Genomic DNA, 24,387 nt, shown 5'->3' with positions numbered 1-24,387 from the left:
ATTATGGTTCAATTCCCATGCTCTTTTAAGGGTAGGACTTTTTGCTCCCACTACCTACACTTCTTAGTATTAGGCCCTGCTTACACCTGGCATTAAATGCCTCTGGGTAATCCGATCACAAGTGGACAGTTGGTGTGAATGCACCCAAGACACATTGAGAGGATGCACTGAGATTCAGTTGCTCAGACCGTATTCGGGGATGACCTGAGCTGCATAGGCTCACATTCTTTTAGCATTGTCTTTAGATCCCACTGAAGGACCACCTCCTCATCTGATATCGTCTGCGTAAGCAGAACTACATACTTGTTTGCAAGTTTCAATAAGAGAGTAAAAATGTGGGTGTTTATCTGTCGGAAGGAAGTGTCCTTGCCCTAAACCTAACGGTTCTCCTTCCTGTTATTTGCAAAACACATAATGGAGCTGTCATTGCTGCCGTGCATCATTGTTCTTCTCTGTTCGAATGGCCAATTGATATTGTAGTCCTTATTTCCTAGGTGTGCACCATTAAAAAGGTCCTCCCTTGTATGTGTGCATAGGATTGTAGGTATTTTAAGGACCCCCAGGATACACCTGATGCATCCCTGAAAATTGTTTGAACCAAGAACTGCTTTTGGTGAATTTCGAAGTGTCCTAGACATCAGAATATTCCTTCGGCGGGAATCAATCATGTAGCATCCTAGAAATGTGGCCTACCGCTGACACATTGTCAAGAGGAAGAGGGAGCCAATTGTTTTGATTGCTTCTTTTGATTTCCAGTAGACTCGGCTCAGGATGAGCATTCCTGCCTCCCACCGGTTGAACTCAACTACGCATATGGCCTTTGCAAACAAAAATGATGCACGTAAGTTTTTGAAAAGTGGGGAGGTGAGATCTGATCACACGCGATCACTGGAGACGGATATGGAGACGTATTCTAATGAAAAATGTAACTGAAAGAGCTGCGGCTGTTTTTACTTTCTAGCAACTTAAAAATGTTGAATGAAATTCTGAAAGCAACTCGTTTCACGTGTCGTAGTTAAACTGTTAGAGAATATCCACCAACAGTTTGCGATATTGATCACATAGCATGTGAGACTTGAGTTTGTGTTGTGATTTGAAGCCTAAACTCAAGGCATTGTGGGTAATAGCCCATATGCCAGTTCGTGACTTTTTTGGGAATATTTTTTTCATATGCAACTCATAAATTAAAATCCCTGCATGTACACAAATAAACAGTTTATTCCAAATATTGACATGGAAGGTTAGCTAACGGGGAGGGTTAGCAAACAGTAAGTTTCAACATAACAGTTGTGATTAGCCTATTCCAGTTTCAGATTATGAAATACAAAATCTTATCTGTTTTTTTTATAGACAGGTGATCACATTTTGAATGAGCATGAAGTGTGTGCATAAAACTTCTGTGGATCGTCTTTTTTTGCCAAATCCCAGTGGAAATGTTTGCAGGACTGCTCGTCATCTTTTTATGCGACAGTTTAAAACACAAAAAGAAACTACGTTTGGAATAGGCTATGTTATTGTCCCTTAAATAGGTTTGATCAACAGACATGATACATTCAGAATGAGTTGTCTCTTCTCTCTTTTGGTTTCTCTTTGTTGAAAGACAGTAAAATAAGTTATGCAGGCAAAGTTACATGTTTAAGGTTTGATTGAAGTATCTATATACACTAGAAGCTACACTCAAGCTGTACATCATCACAGAGTCACAGAGGAGAGCAGCGCCTCAGCGGCTCCTTCATGATCCTTAAATTTGACCTTTCATCATGTTATGTCACTGCAAAACAGATAAGCCTATTTACAGTACAATGTAACCTCGCGCCAGCCAAAACAACCTCATGTATCAAAATCTCCACCCGGCAAATTAGTGCAGCTTTCATGGGAAATCGCAAAAGGAACGAATCCCCCCCTTTCACTTTACAAAGTTAATTCAAATGAAAACAAAACTAAATGGTAAAGACATGAAGTGCACAGTATAAAATCTATGGTGCATGAGAGAATCAAGAGGACGAACGATACAGAGAGAGAACTCCCAGAGAAATGAGCAGAGGAGCTATATTTTTAGGCTTCCACAAAAATAAAATAAAAATTACATTTGCTAAATCTTACCCCAAGTGACCTGTGGCAAGAGCTGTATCACATTTGATAAACTCAGACTTCATCATTTATTTCCTATCATTTTAAAACTACAAGTTCACCACAGTGTTTCCAAATCTTTGCGTCAGTGAACTTTTTCACATGGCCCAGCTGTCTAAAACCTCTGATTCAAGAGCAATGATGCTCATCTTTTTAAAACAGTAAAGGACAATACAAAGATCATACGCCTGATGGACACACAGTAATCGTGTCTGCGGACTGCTGAAGAGTCTTTTAAGCAAGAGTGCCCAGCAGCACCGGTCCAGGATCAAACTGCCTGACCATGTTGAGTAAAAAAAAAAGAAAAGAAGAATGGCTTACAAGGGCACTGCAAATCTACATAAGCCATAAAAGCCATGCCACATTTACACCCTGTTGGGGCTATTCTCTCTTAAAGGGACATGCGCACAGTTTACAAACAGAGGAGGCAAAAAGACTGGAGGAAGCCGCAGGGTTGGGAAAGTTACTTTCAAAATCTCAGCCTCTATTAATTTCCAGTTTTACATTGTAAAAACTAACATCAGTTATGTTTTCAAGTAATTTGTGACACAATCAATGATGATTTCAGCGTGTCTGTAAACTCACAATCTTCGTGCTTTTCACCCAATTTGCCTGTTTTTTCTTTTAAAGCATGTGATCTGATGTTCTGTTTTTTAAAAGTAAAACCAGAGTGTATTCTTTTTTTTTTTTTTAACGGTCAGATTACTGTAATTACTCGACAAGTAATCCATTGTTCCCAACCCTGTAAAGCAGTGAGCGTGGCAGACCAGTCACATGCACCAATGGGAAATGTTCAGCTAGACACATGAGTACTAACCTTTGGCTCTCTGGCTGCTGGGTACTAAACATCATACAGAATAACAGGCAGCTTCGAGGGGAGGAGACTCACATGTTCTTTGAAAGCACCGTTCACGTGATAAAGTTGCATTTTAGCAAAGAGGTGGTTAATTTTTTTTTTTTTCACCTTTAGAACATTTGATTAACAAACCTGCTTTGACAACAGTTGAACATCTTTCAACCTTTCTTGGTTTCTGTGGATGGCAGAGACCTGTCACTATGTAGTCTCCCCCTGTGTAGAAATAATTAGTGTGAACAATTGACAGTGAGCAATATATGACCTATTTTTTTTTCCACAATTGAGAGATTTTCTCTTTCTTTTTTTTTCATACATGATACAATATACTGCGCAAAATGGTTATGCGCACATACTGGAAGCATAATGTTGCCGAGGACATGCAAGTTGTTGAGTATACAGCAGAGCAAAAAGCGATGTTTCCCAATGTCATAGTCGTCTTCATCTTCTCGAAAACATCATCCGTCACTCAGATTTGCATCTTCAAGCACGTGACTCTTTCTTGGAGTGTGGTTTATTTCCCAGCAGGGCATCAATCTCAGTAATGGTTTGAGGGGTCATTTGGGATAAAATCTAAAAGGAAGAGAGACAGCAATAGGTTTAAAATGCAACTGTTTTTTGGAGGGTGGGGGTGTTGTATTGCACACAAATGAACATTTCTGTTGGTTTAAAGAACTGTGGCCCAGTATGTCGTTCAAGTTTATTAATGTGACAGAAAAACAAAATTTTACCCGGAGGGCACCCAGGTTCTCGAGTAGCTGGTCTGTATTAGAAACACCCAGAAGTACTGAGCTGACTCCCTCACTGCGCAGACACCAGGCTGTAAAAATAGAGACCATCAATAAACCCTTACAGAAAACCCCATGACTTTACCATGTGCAAAAACTCATGTGATCTCATATGGGGACATTTTCATGGTGTAATGAGTGAAGCTCATGTAGATTCCCATTTGAAAACTTCTCAACATCTTTTTCTCATGTTATCATATGCTGCAACATGTGATTAACACATGTCATACATGTGGATTACGTGTTCCATGTGGAAACTCATGTGTTTTTTCTGTAAGGTCAGTGATAAACAAAAAAAAGTATCTTTTTTTGTCAGTATCATCAGATTACACTGTTGTAAATTTAAGTCTAATGGCCAGATTAAACATGTAACATGATTAATATAATTGAAAGGTCATATCGTGTCAATGAGCCCAAATCAGTTCATTTTAAAGTAAAAAGGCAAGGAAACATGGTGGACAAAACTTGTTTTCAAAACAATAAATAAACACTATTGATTAAATATGAAGATGGAAAAAAGTAATGCAATTACCCATAAAAGTTACTGATTAGGAATTAAGTGGTTTCACACAGCAGTGGAAACATTTATGATAGTATATGCAAATGTAAATCCTTGTCACCAGTCACACAATGATAAATAAACAAAGAATAGCTCTCTGTATATCTCCGCTGTAAAATCAGGTCCCTTGCCTGAGTCTTACCTATGGCTAACTGTGCAGCAGTGCAGCCCAGTCTGTCCGCCAGTAGATGGAGCTCCTTGATTTTAGCGAGCTGCCTGCGGCCTTCCTCACTGTTCACACGCTCTTTCAGCCACTGGTATCCCTTGATCAAGACCAACATGGAGAAAATCATCACTGATTCATTGCTGCTTTCACGGTGTAATACCTTACACTGAGGTAAAGAATTACACAGACTCTGATTCTGAGAGAGAGAATTCCTGGAAGAGTGTCGGTCAAATCAAACTGACCTTCATTGCTGCTCTGGAGCACTCCGGTACTCCATCACTGTACTTCCCTGTGATTAATCCACAAGCAAGTGGAGACCAGGTCATTGCTCCCACACCTAAAACAGTGAAGTAAGACTGAATGAAACAACATGAACTTTAATTAAAGGACAGAGATAAACAGAGCTGTGAAACGGTAGAAGACTGACCGATCTTGTGATAAAGTTCAGGAAGCTGCACCTCAACTTTATCCCTCTGGAAATAGTGATACTCAGCCTGCTCGCACACGGGTGGTATCAGGTTGAACTGGCGTGCCACTGAGTACGCTTCCTGGTGCCAAACAGATGGAAACAAACCGCCATGTTTATCGATCAGCATTTATGCAAAAAGCTGACAGCTTTAAATTTGTGAAGAGTGAGACTTTCTAAATAAGAGCTCAGCATTCACCATGATCTCCATGGCACTCCAGCGTGAGGTTCCCCAGTACATGGCCATACCTTGGTTTATTACAAACGTCATGGCCCGTACAATCTCTGTAAATCATATTATATAAAACATCTTATTTCAATTACATTCGTTTGATAGCTTTAAGGCAACTGATTATAAAACACAAACCACTCCAACTACTGTATAATGTCCTCATATTAGCAATGAAGAATAATAATTTCAAACATTTGAAACTGACCTTCCATCGGACTGTTGACATCATTTCTGTTGGCGAAAACTATGTCCACGTAATCTAGTTGGAGTCTTGATAAGGATCCTCTTAAACCTTTGATAAACAATGATAAGTAATTAGACCAAGAGTCTAAAAAGGCTAATTTTATATGCTGACATACCCACTATGACCATGCTAATCTACCAATATTATATTAATGTCCATGTTAACATGCTCATAAACACTTAACATAATGCAGAAGCTGATAGCATCATTAGTTTTTCAGGTTTTTGGCCATAAACCAAAGTATTGGCCTCTTGACCTAACAGTCATGCTCACCAAAGAAGTTATTACAGTCATCCTGAGGAGGGGACGAGTGTGTCTACCAAATTTCATGCCAATCCCTCCAATAAATCCATAAATGTGAACTTCATTGTGGCGCTTAAGGAAAAGCCAAAGCACTGAAGTCATTAGGATTCATCCTCCGGGCACCATGACTGCCTGAACATTTTATAGCATCCATCAAGTAGTTGTTGACTTGTGACTCAACCAATCAACTGGCCGACTGACATTACCATCTGCAGAGGCATTCTGCTATCATGACTGGAAACAACACATACATGGGCAATAAGCATCTAAACAACTCTTTTTTGTTTTAAATACCCAAGAAATGGTTGTAAATGGTCAACACAATATGCTAGTAGAGAGTAAAAAATAAATAATTCTCCAAGCAGATACTGTTTTATGTTTCTGCTTCTCACGTGTTTTAGGCCACTGTCTGCTGTGGGCCAACTTCCCCGCCTCGGGTATGTCAGTAATTTGACTCAGAGGTTGATGCCCTGAATGAAATGAAATGCCATAGAACGTCCACATATGAGCGCCGTCCCCGCTTTCGGATCTTGAGAGCTGCACATAGTTCACTCCTTACGCAATGCCCCCAAATAAAAAAGCTGTATGACAATGACGGTCAAACAGCCCATTGAACTCCTCTGCAAAAGGTCAACCCGAGGCCGTGCTACTTGCAAAACAAACAAAGAAGACCGCCTACAAGGCCAATAACCTCTTAGTTTGTTTTTCAGGCCAATATTTGGGAGGTGGAGCTAATTAAATGACTGAAGAACAACAATCTTGACGTGTTATTTGTGCTCATCTCTCTACGCTCCCTCGCATGACCTTCTGTACTTTCGTTTTTGTTTGATCCACACAATTCTGATGGCAAACATCCTACCTGAACTGCATCTGCACTCGACTCGAAGTGATCATTCTTCAAAGCGCTCATCCTCACCTTCGATAAAATCCTATCTTACTAGCATCAGCCCACTAACATAACATCACAACTACTGCAGAGGAGTATACTTTTTTTTTTTTCCTTAGCCGTTATGAAACAGAAATATATCTGATTCTATGGCTCGCTGATGTATTTACTGTGACGTGGAACATGGAGTGGCTTTAAATGAGCGAGGCAAACAGCGCTCACATTCAGATTAAGGGGACATGAAATGATTCATGTCGAGTCACTGTGTGTTCAGTGGTTGAACTACTGGATTCTGGACAAACATTTTCAAATAAAGTAAAAAGGCATTTCATCCCAGTAAAATAGACTTTTGGACTTTACTTGATCTCTAAACATATTTTCAGCTCTAAATAACCCTTTTTCTGTTTTAAACTTATAGTTGAGCTGTAGGATGATAAAATTGGAACCACACATTTTAATTTGAAGCTTCTAAACCAAAATATTCTATTTGTTTTACAAATTTCAGGAATAAAATACTTAGCGTTAAATAGTTGATTGTACCTCACCTTCAATAATGTGCTTTCTGGAGAGTCCTCTCTCCGTCTCTGCTCTATGGAGGGATGAAAATGCACATTATTGATCTTTTGTTGAAATGTAAACAAGGAGTTTGTATTTAGAAAAGTGTATGAGTTAGTAAATAGTCTTTTAGGGCGATACTTACTGGCCTCCCCAATAGATTTTTGTTGTGATGACAAAACTTGAACGCCTGGCAAGGACATAATTATAAGTATTATGAATACAGCTTTAATAGGAACATAAGAATTAAGTAGGGAAGTTTCTTTTTCTGTTTTAATTTTTACTTCCAGTTGTGTTTTTAGTTTTTCTTTCTCATACCTGTTAAAAAAATATTTATTTGGACCAATGTTTGTTTCTTTGGCAGTTGTCGAGTCAACCACCAGAGATTATGATCTGGGAGTTTAATTCTATGAGGTAATATTTTAATCCTTTTATACTCTTTCTGAGGCTAATTCTCTGCATTTTTATAAAAAGTATAAACTTCCCTTGAGATCATTTAATGGGGCGTCTTTTCCGACAGTAATAAAATAAATAAAAAACATGTAGCAACATAGTGCATTTCAGAAAGGGATTATTAGGGATTATTTAACGTTCAAAAAACATCTAATCGAGTTAGAAAGCTTTTCACATGCACGTGGGTCACTTTGGAAAAATGAGTAATCTTACCTCCATCCTTTCTTCTTAACGATGTTCCCCAGAGTGATTTCAGCTCTGTGGAGAAACACATCATTGACTGTGATGGGTTGAGGCTTACTCGAGGTCTGTGCACAACAACAATAAAGCACACAGGAAATCTGCACACATCCCATGTTAAAGAAACCTTAAGACTCTTTTTAGAGTTCCTCATTTGCCTCAAGACAGTAATCAGAGGAAGAGATTTAAAAAAATATTCTGGAAGAAGAAAAGTTTTAATTGAGGCTTTGTAGGAGAAAGTGAAGTCTGACCTTCCGGACGCGTACACCTCTGCCGTGTCAAACAGGTTCACTCCGTTCTCATAAGCTAGGGTCATCAGGTTCTCAGCCATCTGAGGGAACACAAAAATTGAGACTGAGAGAAGTAGACGATGGATAGATTCCAATTACGCAGAGGTCGTTCGTGAAGGGCATGATGCAGGGAGGATAATACAGCAGAGACACAGACAATATGTCACCAAGCTACAATACTTTTCAGGTCTGTGGGATTTCTATAATTGAAAACACTGGGATTTGTGTTCAGAGTGCCGTCTCTTTCCCACAAAAGCAATATGAGGGAAGGCGTTCAGGGATCGACTTCTCATACAAACACAGAAACCACGGAGCTCTCACCTCATCAGAGATCTGTGATCCAAATGTCACCCAGGTGCCTGAACGGGAAGAGACAAAGACGTTTTGTTTTGTTTGAGGGTTTGAAACAGAGATGAATATTTTCCTGCCTTCAAACCAACTCACCTAACCCGAGGCAGGAAACACGTAGGCCTGACTTTCCCAGGTTCCTGTGGAAAAAAGAACAAATAATCAGAAGGTTAGGAAAAAAGGCAGTCTGTGAAGCTCAAAAAGAAAAAAAACAGTATGATATTTGGCCATTTGGGATACATTTGCAGATATAATCATGGTAAGAAGTAAAATTGATGTGTGTGAGCAATGAGCAAAAAAATAAAATAATCCTGAGTGACGATCAAATTGGTTAAGCAGATGGAAATAACTACTGTGCATATAAGTACACTTATACCCTACGAACCATGAGCTATTTTAGGTTAATTTCACTACCTTCACTTTCAAGCTCCTATAGGGGCTAGCCATTCATACTATAGCTTTTTTTTTTCAGAACAGTCTAGGCTATCCAGATCTTACATTATTACACATGATAATCCTTGCAGAATTTTTGTATTAGTCTTTAGATTAAGGGGGAAAAAAATTGTTTTATGAAATTGTTATGTTTTTACATGTATCTGACAATGAAATGCTGGCAGTACAGATACTTTTTTTTTATAATTGTGGAGGGGAGGTTGCCAAGAATCTGGCAATATCTGAACCATGATGGTGAGACACTAGAAAATATGTGTTTAGTGGCTAATTTATACAGTGGAATCTTGGATGGCTTTTGCTTTGGAATCATAAAAAGCAAATTCATTATTAATTTAGCTTTTTATAGATCATTTTAGGCCTTTTCTTCGACAGTGGCAGTAGAGATTGACAGGAAATGTGGGGGAAGACAAAAGGGTAATGACATGCAGCAACAGCCCGGACAGCCGGAACCCAAACCGAGACTTAGGACTCATATGGTCAGGGCATGTACCAGTGATACGCCTCACAAATACTTTATTTTTTGAATTTTTCATACAAAGTGGCATATAAGAGCATGAAAACAGAAAAACATATTTTTTAGAGGAGGGGCACTTTAACACAATTTATTTCTATGGCGTTCCCGGACACTTCCTCTACTACAGCTTCAAAGTGAAAGTCTTTCTCGCCTGTGGTTAAATTACTGCCTGTGTCTAATTATTTCAGAATAATTGACCTTTCATCTTTCACATGTTAACGGTTCAGTGCATTATAGGCGGTCAGTGAAACAGCTGGAGGGGACAGAGCTCAGCTCGGTCAGAGTCCCCGCAAAAGCTTTTTGGTCAGTACGGTAAATGGACACAAAATACTCCATAAGCCAAAGAGGAGTCCATTACCCGACATGCCACATCTGATTATCTAGACAGCTGAATTTTGAAGAGCAGGCAGGAAGAGGCAGAGAGCAGCATTTCTGACCACATGAGCATGTACAGCTGAAAAAGATGTGGGCTTTATGCTTGCTCTCCTCCTCCATTTGTGCTCTCCCCCATCCTAATTAGCCGGTGAGCCAGCTGGAGATGCAGCAGAACTGCAGTGCAATTCGCTGCTCGCCGTCTTTTCATCTCCAGCGCCTCTCCACTCCCTGCCTGTCTGCCTGCATCCACCACAAATAGCCAAATGCAGAAAGACAGACTGTCAGAGCATTTGGACTCAGTCGAACGAGTCCTGCTTTTATTTTCCTGCTCTATTTTTAATGGCCGAGCTTAAGCTATTTTTAGAATCCTGCATATGTAAGCATTTTGTGTCCCGCTGTGTGTGGGGGCATCGGTGTTCGTGTGTGCGCTCTGCGTAGGTGTGAAACGCATATTGTTTGTGTCATTACGTTGAACTCTGTCAAAATAGCGCACAGGTGTAAGGTCAAGGAGGCTACACAAAGGGAAAATGTGTTTGTGGGGCTTTTGATTCCTTGTATGGTAATGTGGCTCTGGTTCACTGTCTGTCAACCAATGACAGCTCTGCCTGTTCTCACACTGACAGTCACTTTGAATACAGGGGGGAAATAAACGTGGGGCACATGGGAAAAACACATTCCAGAGACCTTTTTTTTGTTTTGTTAAAGCTTATTTCAAATTAGCTTTTAAAATATTTTTTTCATGTTTTGGTCTCCTTTACTGGCATTTTATGTGGCATCCATCAATTTATACCTTTTTGCTTCAACTTCAGTCGCAGGAAAATGTTTGTTAAGCAACATTTGACAAGGTTGGGCCAACAAAAGAATCCCAAAATGTTCCCCGCAGTTTTACTCAGCTTCAAATCGATTAAATATAGCCCGCAAGATCGTTGCTATATCTGCACAATGAGAGCCAAATGACATGGATGACATGTTATACTTTTCAAACAGCAGCTACTGACTTAAAAAAAAAAAAAATTGAAAACTAAAAGATTTGTTTTTTTTTCACATTTTGATCATTTTAAAAAGGCTGTTATTTAGCCAGAGGCTGTCATGTAAATTAATGACATTAAGATAGCTTGTGGTTGCCACCTTAGTCACACCAAAGTCCACCTTCTTTCCATACTTTTCAAATTGTACCAGGATGACAAATAGAAGGGTTACGTCTGACACATACAAAAACCCAACAACAAAGCATGAGTCAGCATTTAGGAGAATGTCATGCATCCATCTGCATCCACAGTTGTTCCACGAATGCATGCTTTTTGTCTTTCAGTGTGCTTTCTAAAGATGAAAAATAAGTGCACAAAGCTGACAGACTAACATCTTTGGTTAACAAAGAGCAAACGACAAACCAGTGTGCATTGGGTGAATTACATGATTGCTGGGCCACTTAAAATGTGTTTTTTTTTATGTTTGTTTGTTTGTTTCTGGGCAATAGAGGATGTCATTGTTTCTGTGTGTGACAACTAGCCGCCCCCTCCCTGCTCTCAACTACACCGCTCTCTGCAGTGCTGCAGTCTGCTTACTATCAGTGAGTCTGGAGAGACACATGCTCACTCTTTCCTTTCACTATTTCCCTCATGACAGTCTTTCCCACTATCTCTCTCTTGCACACGCACACACACACACACACACACACACACACACACACACACACACACACACACACACACACACACACACACACGCGCGTGCATCTACACAGACACTCGGCCCATATTTCATCTGACTTAGATTTGACGAGATCTATAGTGTGCAAGCGACAGCGGGGTCGGTCGATGCTTTCACATGAATATTCACGCTTGATGGGAATTACACTGGAACGCAGGCACAGATCTACATACGGACACGCATGAATGCACTCGTGAGCAGGGCACACAGAAAACACAGATGTTTCTCTGTAGCCTTTATGAGTAGGGCTTCCCATGTTTCCTTGTCTATTTTCTTCTCTTGCAATAAATGATGATCTCCAAACAAGGTGATTATAGGGACTTGGCTGCTCTATCCATACATTATTAATGGAGGAGAGAGAGGATGTGCACAGGTCCTCTGTCATGGTGTCGTCAGCATTTTAACCTGTGCTGACATTTACAGTTAGTTTTCACCTGAGACAGAAGGAAGACACCATATACAGATGGTTAGGTGCAAATGATGGGATTTTTTTTTTTTTACTGCAGTTGTCATAAAATGCCACACACTTCTGAGCAGGCTCTTCTCCAGAGGGAAGCACACCGAGATATTAATAACACTCACGTCAGTGTGTGTGTGTGTGTGTGTGTGTGTGTGTGTGTGTGTGTGTGTGTGTGTGTGTGTGTATGCTTATACTCGCATTTTCTGAGCACAAACTGTGGGAAGATGGTGAACTGTCTGTTCTCTCTTAATAATGCTTTATGCACTGTTTCTGGGCTTTAAAGGGTCAGTTCACCCTAATTATAAAGAACATTTTCTCACCCATGCAGAGATGTCTGCCTCCACCTCCATGCTAGTGGGGTGGATTCGTTTTTATATGTCTAATAATAGTAAAAAAAAAAAAAAAACAAGTCTGTTCTATAATTACAGTATTGTAGAAAGCAGTTTTTTTTTAGAAGGAAGTCTGAGGATTATCCAGAGGATCAGTTTCTGTTGCTGTGGATTTGAGTCTGCCGTTTCAGAGCCAGATTATCTCAAATCCTGCACAAATAAAACCAAATTATTTGCATGGCTAGGTACCAATTTAAGTGAGCAAAAGGTTTTTCTTTAATTCTGAAGGAGACGATCCCAGTGTGCAATCTGACAGTGGGCTAATTCTTGCTTCAGCTATTTTTACAGCATTGGGTTAAACTACAGACTTTTTGTGTGATGTGATGTTTTTAATTCAGTTACATTAAAACAGTTAGGAAAGTAGGTCTGTCCTAATTATAAAATACACATGCTGTGAGTGGAGCAAATGGAAAAAAAAAAAAAGGCCCAAAGACAGACTCTTTCACACTTACTTACACACATATACACACACACACAATCTCAGCTGCTCTTCTCCATTGCTGCATATCAACTGCTAACACTTCATTAGTAGTAGTGGCTCTCCTATTAACTAAAAATGCATGTAGTAAAGTGGCACCGGAAAGCAATCACACGAGCTGGTTTTAAAATCTTTTTATAGTTGCATGGAAAGTTAAAGTTTGGCAGTGGACACCGGCACCTCAGATTACAGTTTGAAGAGGGAACTGGGTGTGAAATGGGACTTCAAGGCGAAAACAATAAAAAAAAAAATTCTGTCATCTTAAAATGTTTAAATGTTAATGAAATTCATTGTTTGAAAAGGTCACTGCACCGTGCTGCTGTTTTATGTCTGCTGAGAGACGGATGGCGATGAATATTTGAATGGTATGTCAGTTTCTTGGCCTGCTCCCTCATAAATGACGGCTTGGTAAATTTGAAATGATTTAATATGGTGACCAAGGTGTTTCTGAGTGTCATATCGTCCCTTTGTTTCCCTGAGATTTAAAACATCGCAACTGGTGTGCCATGATGAATTAAGGAGTAAAGTTTTTGACATTTATTTACTGTGAGTGGCCAGAGAGCTAAATATTGGGTAAAATAAAACATTTTAATGCTACCTTGAATTTATTGAAATAATGTTTACTATAGTAAAGCATTTCATTTCAAAAACATGACTTCTCATTACAGCAATATTTAAAAAAAAAAAAAAAAAAGGACTTTGTGTATGCAAGTTGAGACTCTTTCATTAGTCTTCCAGCTCTTACATAATAACATGCGATGATGACTTTGCCTCTGCCAGAAGACAATATCAGTCTTTGACTTTGACAAGACAAGCCTACTCCGAGGACGTGACATGGATTTTCTGCAGTTCAGAACAAGCTGGCTGATTGCCGCTGCCATCCGCAGTCAAGTATTGGCAAATGTAAGGCTCGTCAAACAACTCTGAACCGGGGGTCACCTCACATTTCAAAGAGATTAAGTTATCTGCTTGATGTACTTTTTGAAGATTGAAGTGAAGCAAGTGAAGTTACAGTGTGACTTAACCTAAATCTTGATGGACCTCAAAGTGAGTCACTAATCTGTTCAGTCAACTGGAAAAATAACAATAGCAAAAATAAAATCCAGAGAGAGCGGGAGAAGGGAGTTGAAGGTCAAAGTTGTTCCAGCCTGCTGTCTCGTTCTGTTCCGTGCTACACAGACCATTTGTTTCCAGTGATTGTTAATCATGATAACAATATGAGGGCAAAACACTTAATCATCACTCAATTATTAATGATGATTTCTCTTCACTGTGAGATGCATATTTAATCACTGTTTGGGATTTATTACAATTTGAATACATGTGGTGACCACTGGGTTTTAGAGAATTTTGAATTGTGTGTTTGCTGTTTTATGTGTGTGAACAGTCTGAGATGAAATGAACGAACTGAAACCGTGACGTTCATGTGCCCTTAAAGCATATAACAGAGTATGATTATAATGTAACTTGAACAACAGGCACACTGTGAGAGTCATAACACTGGGGGCTGGATCACCATCTCATGGCACCAAATGACCATAATGCACCTGTGAAACTGGACAGGGTTGTTCACCAGTAAAGACTCAACCGCTGCTTCATCAGCTGCTGAGATTACAGGCTTTCAGAACTCGCTGTTCAAGTGTACTCTGTTAGAGAACAGCAGCTCTCAGTGCATAGTTGAATGTCAGAACACTTTATATCCTGATACAAATGCAAATACACGTTGGCCTTGTTCTCCAGCTGAACATATAACTGAATAGCTTTTTGTCTCTGTGGTCTAGCACCTTTCAACGGACACTTCTGTTTGTTATCTGCTTTAAGTAGTTTGCTCATCTCTGCAGTGACCTCGCTTGAAGTTGTTTCAACAACAGGAGCAGCAAGTTTTAAATGTTTAGTGATATACAGTATATTACCATAGCAACAGCTTGAAAATGTGACAAAATAATCTTAGCTCAAAGCCGAGTGATGAACTTTCTCCTAGAGCTTTTCTTTTTATATCAAACTTTTTCTTAACCAGGAAAAGTCTCTTTAAAACTAAAAATTCTAAGATTAAAAGACACGACAGATTAAAAGAACTCGTTCCTCTCTTTCCTGTAGTCCTCGAGTTGTTTTAGAGCCTACAAACACAAATATGAGTCTTTAAAAATGACTATTTTCTGTGTGTCGAGTGTTTGACTACTCGCATGCTCCACTTTTCACTCATGCATAAAAACAGAAGCATCCAGCTGCCTGATGCTGAAACAATGTGCCCTGTGGCCATTCATTTACCAAATTTGGACAAACAGGGGCAAATACATTCAGGCAGGATAGTGACCTTTTAAAAAAAACTGCTGAAAATTGAATTCCCACAATAAAAAAATAAAAATGTATATCCACATTTTTCAAAACATATGATAAAAAAAATGCATAATAGTCAAATTTGAGAAGCTTCTTATTTTGAACAAGGTCACTAGTGGTCTGCACATGGAAGTCGACTGTAGATATTTTGCAACTGAAATATTTTGTTGTTATGATGATAAAGAGGGATTCTCGTCTAGAGAAGACTTTTGGCTTTTTCGCTCTGCCTGCAAGTATCTTGTGATTGTATAAATATGCCCTGGTGCATTAGTTTATCGTATTTTTTGCCAAACTTTTTGTATTTCATATTCTTTATTAATTGTGCAAATGAACAAACCTGACCAGCTTACCAGGTAGATGTTGGGGAATAGAGATGTTCCTGCTCCAATAGAAACAAACAATTTGTTGAGCGACAAAACTGACTGCTAGAGTCACACCCCCCAACAACTTTTTAGCATAATTACACAAACTCACAAACACGCACGAGAATGCAGCAGTGCAATGTAACAATAAGGGGAGTATTTTAAAAGAAAGTCAGACACTTAGATCCAAAAAAGGGAGCTTAAGTGAGTCGCTCAGGAAAAGTTGATGCACTGTGTTGCAGCAGGGGCTCATGGGAGTTATAACAGAGGAGTGAGGAATACTCAGGTTAATGAGATAGCTGGGGGAGTTAGAAAACATGAAGTAAAATAATGGCAAAGTAGGTGCACTCTGGAAAATGGGACAGATGAGATCAAATTCACTCGCAGCTGTTCACTTGTGCTCTATTGCGGTAATCATCTGACTTCAATCAATGTCATGTCAAGAAATCCCCAATATTTACTCTGATATACAGGGACTCGCTCAAACAGCATGCAGGCCTGTTTTATGTACATTCCTGTTTCCTCCTGACCTCCTTCTGATTGTTCAATCAGTGTGAAACGCAGAATGCACAACCACAGCTCCACCGCAACAACACTGAGGCCGCGGTCGTGAAGCTTCGAGCGGACTCAGTGGCAGAAAAGACTGATAAGCGACAACAGTGCCGGCTGATTAGAGAAATAAGACAAAAACTAAAGGCAATGCCTGGGGTGTTGCCAATGGCAACTGGAGCTGGCCATATGCTGGATAGACGTATTGTGCTGCTGCACTCCCTGTTAGTGACACTTTTCCAGAGACAGCGCAAAAAGCCGACTAACCCAACCCTATCACAATTCTAAAGCAATAAAATGGTAGAGGAGATATCCCAGCTTAGTCTTTTGCCTCATTTCCTTTTTAAGCATTCTATTAAATGAAAACTAAATTGACTGAAGAGAATGGCAGCAATTCAATCAACCTGATTACCAGGAAAACAGGTCGTTAAAACTCTCTTTCTAGATATTGAATTTTTACTGTCTAAATGAAGGAAACATATGGCACAAGTGAAGCTAAGGCCTGCAGAGTATAATGTTAAAGTGCATGCATTGTGCTTTTATATATGTAAATATGCATTATTTTCTACTGCTCTGAGAACCCCTCTGTGTGTGTGTGGGGGGGGGGGGGGCTGCATGATCAGCTGCTCATGTTAAATTGAAGCTCTAATCCATCAAGGTGAACTGAATCTAAAACTGTGCCAAAAACTAAAAGAGAAACACCGCAAGTGGCATTCTTTTCTTTTCTTGCTGTTTATCTGCTCCGCTGTTCTTTCCTACATTATGACTCAGACCTGGTGTATGCAACAGTGTTTTTTTCTGTGCATTAGATACTCTGCTGCGACACTATTTTATGAAAATGAAATGCATTTAAAACCTCCAAGATGACGGGGTGATTTGAGGAAAGCTGTTATTGGAGGCAGGCTTCTTATTAATCTGTTGCGGCGAACATGAGGCCAGGGGAAAATCTGCATAAAGTCTATGGCGACCGCTCCTATATGCTTTCTGTCTGTTCTGCTGTGATAACATTATGGCTGTTTGGTATGGTTTATACAAGCATTTTTACATCCATCAGTGTAAGCACTTTTAGGGGTAAATGCCGTGTCTTTTATAATGTCAGAGGACTCACTTCTGGATGTGCACTCACCGAGGTGTTTCTCTTCTGGCTAATGGATATGTAGGCAGTCTGCACAGTATGTTACAGGAGGCTTGTTGGTGGCAGTGCACCTCAAATTCACCCCACATCTCAACAATGACGTTGATAGAAAAGGAAATATAGAGAAGGCCGAGCTGGTCGATGATGAGAGGAGGCCCAATCACATCAACCTGACACCTTCTTTCTGGTGGAGGATTTTAACCGCTGATGCTTGTTATGATAATCTCGTACCTGAGAGATAATGTGGAGGTCAAAAGGCCAATAACAATAATAAGTGACATGAAAACCATGTGAGTTCGATTGCTCTATCTGTTGTGAGTGAACCCTCCAGAAGCTCCAGCTCCTCGTCACCTCATCAGGCCCATACTCACCTGTACTTCATACTGGTGTGGCGCCCGATGGCCTCCTTCATGTGGGCATGGCCCTGTGGAGTGTGACGGGACCCGGACCCATCCCTGGTCTTGACAGAGCCTTGGGACATGTAGTTGCCATTGCTCCCTTGTCCACTACCTCCTCCACCACCACCTCCGCCACCTCCTCCACTACCGCCGCCACCTCCTCCACCACCTCCCCCGACTCCACTGCTTCCTCCAGGTGGCGGTGCAGTGCGAAGGCCACAAAGCCGGTCCTCACTGCGACTCTTGAGGTTGTGCTCAGTGCATGCGAAGGACACCTGCATGCTGACTGTGTTTTCAGGTGTCTCTTATTTTCAGAATCAGAGAAGGGGGGGGGCAAAGGGGGGCTTTTTAGGGAAGTCACACAAACAGTGAAGTCTACAAAACTGTTGGTGCTGCTTGACACTGTTTCCCGTTGTGCTGTTGTGGCAAGGCAGTGATGCTCATACAAAGGGCCTAGACAGGGCAGGTCAACGATTTTGGCTGAGAGTTGGAGGGATCAGGCGAGAGTCCAGCCTCTAACATGCACACACACAGAGTTACCTTCTGCTCTGTCTCCTGTCTGGTGATGCAAACCTGGCAAAAGGGTCTGAGAGTTTTCACACTCGCACGATGCATCAGGGCTGCCCTCCAAAACCCATCAGGAAGCTTGTAAGCTCACAGCAGTCCTCAGACGAATGTGGGGATGTGGCAGTTTTTTGGGAAGCCCCAAAACCTCAGTGCATTAGAAGGCTCCCTGGAGAGTGTCAGTCGCTCGGCCTTCTCCTACATACATGCACAGGATCGTATGGCTTATGTTGGGTGATAAAGCACTTGCCAGCTCGCTGTTTTCTCTTCAGCTGAGGTTAGTTGAGACTGTCTTGATTTGAGGAGCTCCGGAGCGTGCCGCAGCAATGACACAATCACAGGTACAGGCATCCTCGCACCTCCGGTCGATATAAGGCATTTTCTTCTTCTTTTTTTTTTTTTTTTTGTCGCAAGGTGGGTCAGCAAAAAAAAAATTGGCTCAATTGCTCGAATTTACATTGCCGCGGAGAGCAGTACGAACAAGCTACACAGACTTGATGTTATGCGAATTCACACAGTCAAACCCCACCGATGCATCATCGCCCAGTGGCTTCACGCAGCATCAATTTGATGCAGGGGAGAAGAGGGAGAGAGAGAGAGGGAGAGGAATCAGCAACAAATTCAGCAAACACAGAGCCGGTTTATATTACCTTCAGTGTGTGAAGTAGTTCACATACCGGCAGCAGCTGTGCAGGTCCCCCGTTTTTTTTGACACAATCTCACGGTGCGCGGATTTGAAAAAAATGCCGGCATACTGGCCCAAAAATCAGCTGCAACAGACATTTCAAACGCTCGATGCCGCTTTCCTTCAGCATCATTTTGTCAGTTCAGAGTCCGCCTTTTTTTTTTTCTTTTCCTTTTTTCCAGAGGCTCCAAAATGTACACGACACACAAGCAGTGTGGGGGTTTGCGAGATACTCTCTCTCCCTCTCTCCCTCTCCCTCTCCCTCTCTCTCTCTCCCTCTCTGTCTCTCTCTGTCTCTCTCTCGGGTGTGATCTCTACATTTTTCATCACACTGCTCTACACACATTTCATTACATCGCCACATAATAATGGGGCTTATTGGGTTCTCAAAAGGATGCATTAAAATATTTTGTGTTCTTTTATATTCGCACACCAAAGGCTTGACGTCACATGGAATCTTTTTATATCCACTTATTTCTCCCTCTTCGGTTTTTTTTCACACTTGGCTCCCCTTTGCCAGCAGAAATCCCTCTCTTTCTACCACACCCTTGTTTTCATGCAAAGCAGTGTTTTCTCACTTCATCTACATCTATGTGGCCGTACACCAAAATCATACTGAGACTCTCATTGTCATCTCACAACAGGGAGCAGACACTTCTAAGTCACGTCACATCATAACATGCCATGGCCTATCATATCATACTGCATCACATCACATCATATTCAAATAAAATGGACGTGTCATTAGGTGGCCAGGCAATGATAATTGTCCCTTCCGGGCTGTGTTTACAATCTAAACTATGTTGCCACATCCCAGGAGAAGACTGTCAATCGGGAAAAAAAAAAGTTCCAGTCAGTGATCACAATCCTGTGACCACACAGCAGGGCATTCTGCAAAATAGGCAACCCCGCCTGGGCAAATAAAAATGCAAGCATGCACACACACACACACACACACACACACACACACACACACACACACACACACACACACACACACACACACACACACACACAGATTAATCATTTCTGTCAATTTGTTCCCACATCTTGAGGTCCTGTTTTGGATGTCAGCTGCCAGCAGGATATAACTTTGAGCTGGCAATCAGCTCTTTTTTTTAAAGAGCTATTCACTGAGAGTTGGGATGGGGGAAGTTTACAGCTATAAGCAGCGAGACCCACGGTGACATTTTAAAAGAGGGGATGGCTTAATGAGTCCCACTCCCGTTAAAAGCACCTTCTTTTCCAGGAATCACAGCATTTCCATTATCCAAACCTCAGCTTAATCAGCCTGACTAAATCTTCATCTCCACATGGGCTTAACCTTCACCTTCACTCCAAATAATGTCCGTGGGTATCATCGCTTTATGCAGCAATGACAGTGACTCAGTCTGCCCAACAGTTCTGAGGCTACATTGCACTAAAACTGAGTGTGTCACAACACTTGGGAGCTTCACTTCACTTTCACGCTACATCTTGAAGTTCTGGTTTTGATGCATCTTTTCACTTCCATTCACTTCTTGGCAAATAAGAAGGCAGAATGAGGAGATTGAGATGGCCATCTTTCTTATGGAGAGGCAGAATGTATAATGCGAATGTCCTTGAAAAGATTAATACAACTCTGCTATCAGACTCAGCACCAAAGCTCATTACAAAGTGGGTCTTTTTAAACTGTGATCCTCTATAAACTACAAAGTCTCCATCCAAGATAAAGTGCTTAAGTGTATAATGCTGTGTCTTATGTACAGATTGTACATGGCCTGAACAGTATCTGTGAACCCTTCGGCTATATTTGCATTTTAAAAATGTAAAAATTAGCAAACATAACAAAATAATTAACATCTGCTATCAAAAATATATATTGGGTAATTGAATGTTTTTGAGCAGGAGATCTAGATGGAGTAAGGGCGCACATCTCCCACAGTCATACTTTGTTTTTGGCTGGCTGTTTGCTTGTTTTGAATTGCTCGAACTAAAATAGGAATAAAGAATGCTGAGAATTATTTGTGGTGTGTCACAACATAAAATGTGCATGTTGTTTGAGAAAGCTGAAGGCATTTGTCCTCACTGAAACTGTAACTTTGAAGTTTTCCTTCAGACATCGTGTTTTTCTTGTGGCTTTAGTTTATCTTAAAACAATTCAGTTTGACAAAGAGGGACAGTTATTTGATGCGTTATGCTTTTTGATTTGAAATGTAAACTCCATCTGACTGTAATATGTTTAAATATGCTTCACTTTTATGCTTTATTTTATTAAAGGACTAGATTGTGCATGTAGACCTCACAATATACAAAAATGTAAGATTCTGTCTCACTTTTACAAATTAGCTCAGCACTCAGGACATCAGCAGATGTGGATGTTAGACAGAACGCTTAGGTAGATTTGACCTTCTATGTTGATTACAACTGTTAATTTTGTTGTTTATGAGGCAGTTCAATTATAAATGATTAACCAATGCTGACATATCCCATGCACAAAGGCTGTGGAAGCTGCAGCTGTTACATGCTTTTAAGAGCTAAGAGATGAAAGCATTTCTGCTAGAGGCAGTAGACTCGGCTGAATCATACTCTGGTAAGTCATGAATTTATTTAACAAATCAAAAGAGTATTCTGCCAGTAACAGCTACAATAAGGTAAGCATTTGGGCATAAATGAGGCATGTTTTCTAAAATTGCAAATGTCACGTGATTGATACCCTTTAGGCAGCAGATCCTGCTCCTTCTCTGGTTTTGAGTCACAGGGCTGACTTGTCCTCACAGCAGGGTGATGCTGCCACCTAGAGGCAACTTCACTGGACTGTCCCTAATATAGTGTGGCAAATTAAATGCCATGTTGTGTAATGACATGCACATAATTACACTTATATACCAGTATATTTCAACAGCCATTACATCACGAGTGACATCTTACATCTGTGCAAATCCACAATGATGAAATGTTAATTCTATACTTCTGTTGGAAAGTATGTCTTCTTTTAAGTGACATTCAAAATTTGTTTCCATATCCTCGAGAAAATAACTGTTCACTGCTACCTTTTCATCCCAAAATAACTTTTCTATACACTTTAAACGTTGCGATGCGAGCACTGTAACAACCAACTGCCTGTCCCCTGCTGTCAAGGCACACATCATTAACTCCAAACTTCTGCACCACTGATGTTCACCCCATCCAGCTGTCTTTCGAAGGTTGAAATTAGACAATGGCTCGTGTTCGAGTCCAATTAGTGATCCTGAACAACCAGATAATTCTGCAGTCCAGCCACGTTTGTGCAGCAGTCCTCTGCTTTGAAATCTCATCAAATGCCTGATATTTCTTTCTAGGTCACCGGTGGTGGAAAAAGAAACAACTGCAAATATAGATCCCCCCCACCCCCCTTGACTGATGTCTCTACTCACTGCCTTCAATTGCAGTCCTCTTCAAACACTCAACTACATTCATGCATTAGTAATATATTAGAAAAATATTAATCATGTTATTTAAATGGTTCATACACAGATGGCTGAGCACTCAGGATGTGCTGATGTTCTCTCTCTGACCCGCTGTAAAATCCAAACGTTAACTTTGTCCTTCAGACTCTCCCTCTAAGAAGCAACTGGAAATCTTATTACATCTGCAGGTATGACAGCTTTATGTACATATTCAGCTCTTATTTACTATATTTTGTTGAAGCAACGTATGCATCATTATTTGTGAAATTAAGAGAAAATAATGTATTTAATTCTGAGGTGTTTTAAATAAGTACGTCATAACTAAGAGTTTTTTTTTATTGTTAAAAAACTGCATTGTGGTTTCATATTGTAATGTTGCGGCATTTCTATTTATTCACCTCCCTCTGCCTCTTTCTCTCTCACCTGTATGTCATTGCAGAGCGCCCAGCCTCGCACTCGGCCAGGGAGAGGCCACATTCCCTCAGGTAGAGCTCCAGTCGGCGTCGCTCCACCAGCCTATGGGCTGCCTCCAGGATCTGAGAAGCCAAGGCCTCCGACTCAGTCCTCTGGTCCGAGGTCTTGTTGCTCCGGGTGCCAGACTTGGCCACGATGCTCCCTGAGGAGGACGATGCCTTGGGCTTCTTACTGATGCCATAGAGGTCCTCCACTGAATATTTCCCCCCTTTTCCTCCTCCAGAACCACCACGGCTGGCAAACATTGTTGTCTGGATTCAACTGCAGGAACTGATGAAAATCTCTCTTCTCCTCTCTTTTGCTCAGTTTTACCTGCTACATCTACTTTAAGCAAATGCTGCCTCTGAATTAGAAACAAAACAACAAGGCAGTGCTATTTTGATAGAGATTCAGGAAGATTTGAAACATCCAGCCCGAGGATGTCAGACATCAAACAGCGAGAAACAAGAACTTGAAGCACCTGTAAAATATCAAAAAGTCTTGATTTTTCTTTTGTGGAACCTAAATCCAAAATAAAGCAAAGTCAGTCCTAACATGTCAGCACCAACACCCAGTTACAAACAATGCTGCTGATGTGAGGTGCTCCTTTGAGTAAAAATGGGTAGGAAAAGCAATCAGCATCTTTCTCTCTTTATCTGTCAAAGGAGAGACAGTGAGGGATTTGTGTTGAAGCTCCACCAGCTTACATTTGTTCAGATTAAGAGAGCACCCGGATGAGATATTTGTACTTCAGTGACCACCATATAATCAGCAGTGGCTGTGAGAGTTCAGCTCTCTGACCTTTTCTTTAGATACAAAATAATAATTATTTTTTTTACACCTCCATAGATAATTGATCAGCTGAGCCGCTGTGGCAATGTAATCATAATACTTTTGTTGCCTCCTATCTTCTGTTTGCCCAAACAAAGTAAGGGTAGAATAAAGCCTTCCACTGGCTTCAGGCCATTGTTGAGCGTTATTTTTGGGACCTTGGTTAATGTGTGAGCCAATCCCCTCCGTGACTGTTTTTCACGAAGACCATAAAGGAGAATAGGATGTGTGAACCTCTTTCCACTGGAGGGGAGAGGAAAATCTACTGCTGATGTCCTGCTCATAAAAATGGACGCAGCATTTCTTCTGCTTGCTAAAATGAAATGAAAATAAAATATAGACAGACAGACTGAAAGGATATGGAAACACCGGATGCAGTTTAAAGAATGATGATGCTGATGGAGAGGATTACTTCTCTCCATCAGCTTCTCTAAAAAAATATGCAAAGAAATCCACCTTCTAATCTCTGACCTGCACATCTGTTAAATCCAAGCTTAAAAACCAATACAAGAAAGAAAAATTAGGTTGTTTTTTTTTTTATCTGAGGTCAAAATATTTAATTGACTCTCTTCCACTATGAAACAACTGCAAGATTGGTTCCCAGAGATATAGATATCTTTATTTTTAAAATCTCAAAAGAAAATACTCAGATCGGTCATGATTCATATTTTGAAGTCAGTAAAAATGTTTGCTCATCCTCACATGTGCCAGACTCTATATGTTATAACTGGTTGGATAAATAGAATTAAAAAA

The 24,387-nt window shown here is 40.6% G+C and overlaps 1 protein-coding gene across 4 annotated transcripts; it reads right to left on the bottom strand.

Annotated features, from left to right (window-relative positions):
* Positions 1-1,200: 1,200 nt before the first annotated feature.
* LOC138196467 (voltage-gated potassium channel subunit beta-3) lies at positions 1,201-23,085 on the bottom strand. Of its 4 annotated transcripts, none has more exons than XM_069146521.1 (15): positions 18,915-19,168; positions 17,647-18,787; positions 8,610-8,653; positions 8,487-8,524; positions 8,127-8,206; positions 7,849-7,893; positions 7,328-7,372; positions 7,173-7,216; positions 5,400-5,486; positions 5,162-5,247; positions 4,924-5,044; positions 4,739-4,833; positions 4,473-4,593; positions 3,715-3,803; positions 1,201-3,556 (listed from the first exon to the last, which is right to left on the bottom strand). In XM_069146521.1, exons 2-15 carry the CDS (start codon positions 17,952-17,954, stop codon positions 3,467-3,469), a joined length of 1,293 nt encoding a protein of 430 aa, XP_069002622.1. In that variant the 5' UTR covers positions 17,955-18,787; positions 18,915-19,168; the 3' UTR covers positions 1,201-3,466. The 4 variants fall into 4 exon arrangements, with proteins under 4 accessions (XP_069002622.1, XP_069002623.1, XP_069002624.1 ...); XM_069146522.1 differs by having other exon boundaries at positions 17,647-18,730; XM_069146523.1 differs by lacking the exons at positions 17,647-18,787; positions 18,915-19,168 and adding an exon at positions 22,774-23,085.
* Between the last annotated feature and the right edge of the window lie 1,302 nt (positions 23,086-24,387).

This window comes from Embiotoca jacksoni, unplaced genomic scaffold (assembly GCF_022577435.1).
Source record: "Embiotoca jacksoni isolate LCO1_2020_lvr unplaced genomic scaffold, fEmbJac1.0.p SCAF_13, whole genome shotgun sequence".
Taxonomy (NCBI): domain Eukaryota; kingdom Metazoa; phylum Chordata; class Actinopteri; family Embiotocidae; genus Embiotoca; species Embiotoca jacksoni.
The sequence above is the reverse complement of the archived record's forward strand: the minus strand, read 5'-3'. Positions and strand labels throughout refer to the sequence as shown.